The sequence below is a fragment of the Thunnus albacares genome, chromosome 13 (assembly GCF_914725855.1).
Source record: "Thunnus albacares chromosome 13, fThuAlb1.1, whole genome shotgun sequence".
Lineage (NCBI taxonomy): Eukaryota > Metazoa > Chordata > Actinopteri > Scombriformes > Scombridae > Thunnus > Thunnus albacares.
In genome coordinates, this window is record NC_058118.1 from 16,362,960 (window position 1) to 16,369,889 (window position 6,930).

The window sequence follows — 6,930 nt, forward strand, 5'->3', positions numbered from 1 at the left end:
AAGATAATGCCTTTATTTCTGACAGGGTCCTTTGGGAGATCTGTGCCGCCACTGAAGTTGAAAGAGAGTCTGATAAGTGAGTTTCCTGTGGCCTAGAATTAGTATTTCACTTTTATCAGTGTTGAAAATAAAGTTCTTTCTTTTTGTGCGTGTGTGTATGTGTGTTTTTGCAGAGAGCTCAAAGATTTAAGCACTCAAAGGCTTTCATGATTTTTACAGTAGCTGCTTTCTATCACCTAGCTTTTCTGAGATGTCACAGCAATAGATATTCTCATCAGTGTTTTTAGGGGTCAGCCTCACGCCAGCAAGCAATGAGTCCATCTTTGTTTGATAAGCGTGAGCTACCCCAGAAACTCAGCCACACGCGGTGTCCATAAGTAGAACATCAGTCAGCCAGTACCGTGCATCTGCTATAAATGTGAGGGCTCCCTGCAAATGTGAGGAAGGAAGAATTTTGTTGTACAGTATCCCTGTTTTCCAGAAACACATGCTTAGGTTCATTAGAGTGGAAAACAGTTTGGCTCATATAAGCCACTTTGAACCCTTAACTTGGAGCTCCCTGTAAGTCCTGGGTTAATAAGTAATAAAAACAAGGTTGCACCAGACAAAGTCCTCTGCTTTGCACTGTAGAAATAAGTCAGTTTTTCCTGCCATGCTCCTACAGCTGTACAACCTTTTCTTTGTAAAACCACATACTCTGATCAAAATCATCATACCATCCAGTCAGAACTATTTTAAGTTTCAGTGAGAACACTGCAGCTCAGATAGGCAGCATTCTTGTTTGTAGACTCTGGCTGAGGCCAAGAATAATTTTGATGAGCGATAACTCTGTTAATCATTTTTTCAATTTAGGTTTTTTTCGCCTCAAAAATAATTTCCATCAGAAGTTTTATCCCGGCGCCCAATCTACCATTTGTGAAAGTGTAACACTGCAATGTTTGACATTCTTTTTGTGATAATGGACAAAAATTAATGTATTATCAAAATTCTACTGGATTAATTTTCCCTCGGTTAATTAATCAATTAATCATTTGAGAAGTAGTAGACACTGTAAAAAACACGAATATCTGAATAATTCAGACCAGAACAGAAATAGATGAAAGAACAAAGAGTTTCTTCTCTTATCAATGTCATAGATTTGACTGTCAACACGTTAGAAATGATTAAATTTAAACCTGCCCAAACAAGGTAATTTTACTGTATCTTAACTTTCAGTCACACTATGCAGTATTTATTGACAAATCTGAGTCTCTTAATGCAGGATGACCACCACTCCACCCAGCTAAGTCTTTGTAAGGTGCTGGAAGCATCAATGAGTTCAAACTTAATAAAAGAGATTTCCGTACACTTAGATCTATGCAGTATTTCACTTTATTTTGAGCTTTCCAAAGCTCAGACTAAAGTGAAATACTGCATAGATCTAAGTATACGGAAATCTCTTTTATCAAATCCGGGACTCATAAAGTAGGATGCAAGTGACTTTTCATGGATGCAAGATTATATTTTTTCCCTGTGAGAACACCAATCATCTCCAATCATCTTGTGCTTATAAAATTATTCAACTTCAAGCCTCATGAAGTCAACACAAGATTGCAGCATGTCATGTAGCTGCTTTTTCAGCATCATCAGTTTGAGCCATATGTTTGGCAGGCTGCTGAAAGAAAGCAAGTTTGATGTGAGGGGTTGTCAAAATGACTGATGATGTTCTCCTTTAAAATATCACTGTACTAAATGTATAATTTTCTAATACTTACATTTTGATAGAATTAGACATATAATATGTGTGTCAGTGTGTAATCATCATCATTACAAACACAAAATGTGGAATGGATAAATCATGAATTTGGTGTTTCAGATAAGTCTGGATGCTGAATTTGAACTACAAGTGTAAATTATGAAGCAATAGACTCTCCCAGCTTCTACACTAAGATAAACAAGTCCAACACAGACTAAATAAAAAGCTTATTTCCTCGGGCCTTCAGGACAGTGAACTCTGTATCCTCTGCCTTGTCTAGCACATTTTCGTCTCTTCGCACCACCCTGCACATTTGCATATTTGCACTCAGAGTGTACGTTGTATAGTTTGCCTTACATTTTTAACACATGTATATTTTAACATTTTATGTGCTGAAAAGTTGCACAGCCCACCTACACACCTGGTGGACCAATATTTACATAGTTTAATATGTATATCACATACATATGTACCCCCCCCCCCCCTTAGTCAGCCCTATGGGGTGAACAGCACTCCACCTTTGACCCAAAGTAAAACTCTAACGCCTTTTAAAATAGCCAAACCAAGGGATTTATCAACATAAAGACATACAAAACAACCAAGATACTAAATAAACACTACAAACGACAGCAAAACTAAATAAAATCCCAGGCTGAGGGCTCTCCCTGCAACAGGATCATGAGCATTTAACTACTGCCTTTCCTGGGCCAGGTGAGGATCTGGGTGGAGCAAGATACAGGAGAGGAAGGAGGACAAACAACACAGGGAACACATACAGCCGTAACATTTTCTAATGACTATTTTAAACCTTATTCTAATAACATTATTAGGATATATATTTATTGCACACCAGAGTCTTTGTACAGCAAGAGTATGCCAGCCTGCATTTGTTTGTGTAGGCCTATGTCACAAATAAAATATTTGAATCCTTGAAATAAAGCAGACCCTCAACAGACTGAACAAAACAAACTGCAAATGACTATTTGATATTTTATCATATAGAAATCAAACGATACACCAGCTCTTTATGTCAGCAAAAATGTACATTTTATACATTAAAAATGAAATGACATTGAAAATGAAAATGAAAATATAAAAATAACATTTTCCAGTTATGTAATATTGTCATAGCCATAGATGGTATATAAATATGAATCTCTGGTCAAGCTCCTGGAAGCTATGTCAGGCGAGTCAGATGTCCTTCAAAATACAGGGCATCAAATAAAAACTTTTACAAATTCACAAAACATTTTTATTTACTATATAATCTCCCTTAAATGTATTCTTTATTTTCAACATTTTTTAATTCATTATATAATCTCCCTTAAATGTGTTATTTATTTTCACATTGGTATATTTAAAGTCATGTTCATCAACAATGGTTTTACTTTGAAAGGAATAAACGAACGTACTTTTCATTCATGCCGGATATTCTGCTAAGACCCGCCCTACTCTACTCTGATTGGCTCTGATACTGATATTCTTATCCTATCCCTAACCAATGTCATTCCTCATGCCTAAATCTAACCAATCTAACCAACGAAGGCAACGAGTACTAGCCAATGAGAGGCAGAGTAGGGCGGGTCTTCGCGGAATGCGGGTAGGAAAAAAACTAAGGCAGGATAACCTCATGAGTTATGTTGCTGCTTCCTCATTTTACTGAATTTTCTGTATTTAAATAGCTCAGCAACCCTTTCTCGTTGTTCAAATACGCTGTGATATATTTTAACAGACCGGTGGTCATTCTTAAACATAACTTTTCTCCGACTTCATATTGAATCTAAAGTTTTCGGCTAGCTTTTCGGCTAGCTAACGTTGGGCTAACCTCCTCTCCATGGCACCTCTTCGGGTCCTGTGCATCCATGGTTACCGTCAGAACAGCAGCTCGTTCCGGGAAAAGACGGGAGCTCTGCGAAAGCTATTAAAGAAACAAGTGGAGCTCGTCTACCTGAGCGCACCACACAGTGTACAACAAGTTAACAGTGAAGGTGGGTCATCCTCTACACCTGCATGCAACCAAAACACACGGAGATGACAGTAACTGGTAGTTCGTTGACGTTTCAGATATTTAAAGTGTTGTGGTGGTCACAAACTTGCTTTCACGCGTGTGACTTAGACTTGAATTTTATTCTACAACGACCCCAAACAGTTGTATGGACATAGTTATACATAATGTAAAAGTGTAAAATGAAGAAATGAAAGTAAATAGTTAAATAAATAAACGAGCAAACTCTGGCAACGCTGATGTCAACTTTCGATTCGAGGGGTTGAGGGGAAAGTTAAGGGAAACAGAAATAATGGTATTTAGAGGCTGAGTTCCCGTTTTTTCAGCATTTACACTGGTGAAAAAGTGCTAGACATCAATGCAAAAGCCTTCACCCTGTTTAAACCCACTTTCAGACTTGTGAAACCTTTATTTTGCCAATGAAAACACACACAAAAAGGGCGATTTCACTTCTCCATCCAGACCACATCAGACCAGATCTAGATCAAAAACCACTAATGAGTCTCCTTGGTAATCTAGTCCAGATTATACAGGTCTAAATATAGCGGTTTTTGATACAGACCTGGTCTAATGTGGTCTGGATGGGGGGGAAAATCACTGACATTGCCCTTTTTTCAGCTTTCTGAAATAGAGTAAAGGTTTCACAAATCTGAAACCGTGTTTTAATGAGTCTCTGGAGTCTCCTTGGTAATCTAGTCCAGATTTGACAAGTCTAAGTATAGTGGTTTTTGATATAGACCTTGTTTAATGTGGTCTGGATTGGAAAAAAGACGTGAAATCCCCCTGTTTTCAGTTTTCCAAATAGAGTAAAGGTTTCACAAATCTCAACTGTGTTTTAATGAGTCTCTGGAGTCTCCTTAGTAATCTAGTCCAGATTTGACAGGTCTAAGTATAGTGGTTTTTGATCAAGACCTGGTCTGATGTGGTGTGGAAGGGAAAAAAGCCATAAAATCACCCTTCTTTATGTTTTCAAAATAAAGATTTCACAAATCTGAAAGTGGGTTTAAACAGTGTTAAGGTTTCTGCTACGATGTCTAACACTTTTTCACAAGTGTAAGTGCAGAAAAAAATGGAAAATCAGCCGCTAAATATCATTATTTATGTTTCCCTTAACTTTCCCCTCAACCCCAAATTGGATGCGAACTTCAGCATTGTGCAAATAATCAATCATGAGCCATGATTGCTTAAACAAATTTTGCAAATTGGTATTTAACATTTTTTAAAATATGACAGCACTTTTGTAACTCTATAGAACCTTTTAATTATCCTTTCATAAAAAACTAGGACAAATCAATATGATATTCATCACCTGTTACACACTATGACATGATTTGGAAAAAAAAACCCCCATGCAATTCAGTTTTTTTGAAATTGGCTAATTATGACTACCACGACTATCATCATGTGTCCCGTCATGAAGCACATTAAAGGGGAGGCACAACAGAGGAAAGTGGCTATTTTGCTTGATTCGCTCTGTTTCAAGATATAATGTAATATAGAGCTGCAACGATTATTCAATTAATTAGTTGGTTGCCAAAACTTCCACCATTTTTTTGACTTTTTACAGACCAAACAACTAATTGATTAATTAAGAAAATAACTGACAGATAAATTGATGAAAATAATCGTTAGTTGCAGCCCTAATGTAATATAATCTAGTATAATATAATTTTGTGTATATTTTAATACCTGAAAGAGATCAAGAGTTAGTAAGAGCTACAGGCTGTAATTTATGGTAACAGCTATAAAAAGATACATTTCCATCTTACCTGAAATTGTCTATGATCTGAAAATAACTTTCTGCTTGTATGCAAACAGGAAACTTCACTCATGCAGATTTAAATGAAAACAAAAATACAAAACATTAAGGAAATCTGTTGTCACTTTGAAATAACAAAAGCAAAGTTGTAATACAATAAATGTTCATGTAAAGATTAATTTTCAGAAGATTCAGATTTCAGAAGAAACCTCCGGTCCACTCATCTGCTGTGCCTCCTTTTGAAATCTTAATAGTTTAAGACATCAAGATAACAGCGTTCTTCTTCTGTCCTTTCACAAGCTCCAGACAAGGAGAATGGTTCAGGCCCTGGACCCGTAGGCGACGAGGACCCCAGGGGTTGGTGGTTTTCTGACACCCAGGCTCGGAGTTTCAGTGCTCAGCAGCAGTGTGAAGAAAGCCTGGGGCTCGACGAGAGTGTGACAGTTGTGAGAGAAGCTGTGAAAACTCAAGGTCCGTTCGACGGCATCCTTGGCTTTAGTCAGGGAGCTGCTTTTGTGGCCATGCTGTGCTCTCTACAAGAACAAAAACTGGAGCCAGAGTTCTGCTTCCGCTTTGCCATCCTTGTCGCTGGTTTCCGTAGCGCATGTAGGGAACACCAAAAATTTTACAGCGCTCCCATCCAGTTCCCTTCCCTGCATGTGTTTGGACTGGAGGATCGTGTCATCCCTGACAACATGAGCCGGGAACTCCTCCCCTCCTTCCAAGACCCTCAGGTCCTGACGCATCCTGGTGGCCATTTTGTTCCTGCCGCATCTGCCCACAGACAAACTTACCAGGACTTTCTCAAGAGGTTCCAGTGAGAAAAGAAAGTCACAGAAATTCTGAATAAGTGAAGAGCTACAGTCCGTGAAAAAGACTCCAGCACTTAAATGAGGACGAGGAATGTTAGTTATATAATGTTCACAAGAAGAACATAATTTATTCCAGAGGCACGTGAGGTAAAAATGTCAAGTTCAGGGTCATGACCTTTGTGCTCTGTGTTTTTTTTTTTTCCCTGTCATCTGATCCATTCAAAACAATACGATGCTTGCTGTTCTTCTCAGGGAGGATCTTGTCTTGTAACAGATAATAAATAAGATAAGAACTGTTTACTTGACATATTCTGGCTCGGTTTCTTTTTTGTAAGCTTTCTCTTATCTTTTATTGAGCCCTTATTGACTTACTACTAAACATGAAGATGAGATCATGACTTTTCTTTGCACGTCACAAACAACCCTTTCAAATATTTTGGAATATATGAGACATATTTTAATTTGTCACAGCAGCAAAAACACCGGTGTAACTAATGACATTCACGGTGGTTTGTTATTAATTACACTGATGCTTTCCTTACTGTCAACATGTCTGCTGTGAAAAGGAGCAATTAAAACCAAATGTTTTAGCACTTGCATCTTGTCCCACAGGGACATA

The 6,930-nt window shown here is 37.8% G+C and overlaps 1 protein-coding gene across 1 annotated transcript; it reads left to right on the forward strand.

Annotated features, from left to right (window-relative positions):
- Positions 1-3,287: 3,287 nt before the first annotated feature.
- ovca2 (OVCA2 serine hydrolase domain containing) lies at positions 3,288-6,616 on the forward strand. Its single transcript, XM_044371728.1, has 2 exons — positions 3,288-3,723; positions 5,800-6,616. Exons 1-2 carry the CDS (start codon positions 3,570-3,572, stop codon positions 6,318-6,320), a joined length of 675 nt encoding a protein of 224 aa, XP_044227663.1. The 5' UTR covers positions 3,288-3,569; the 3' UTR covers positions 6,321-6,616.
- The last annotated feature ends 314 nt before the right edge of the window (positions 6,617-6,930 follow it).

Bases quoted from the DNA above. Each gene is read 5' to 3' on its own strand.
- ovca2 (XM_044371728.1), top strand. From the start codon at position 3,570: ATGGCACCTCTTCGGGTCCTGTGCATCCATGGTTACCGTCAGAACAGC. The intron at 3,724-5,799 runs GTGGGTCATCCT...TCCTTTCACAAG, and splicing joins ACAACAAGTTAACAGTGAAG to CTCCAGACAAGGAGAATGGT.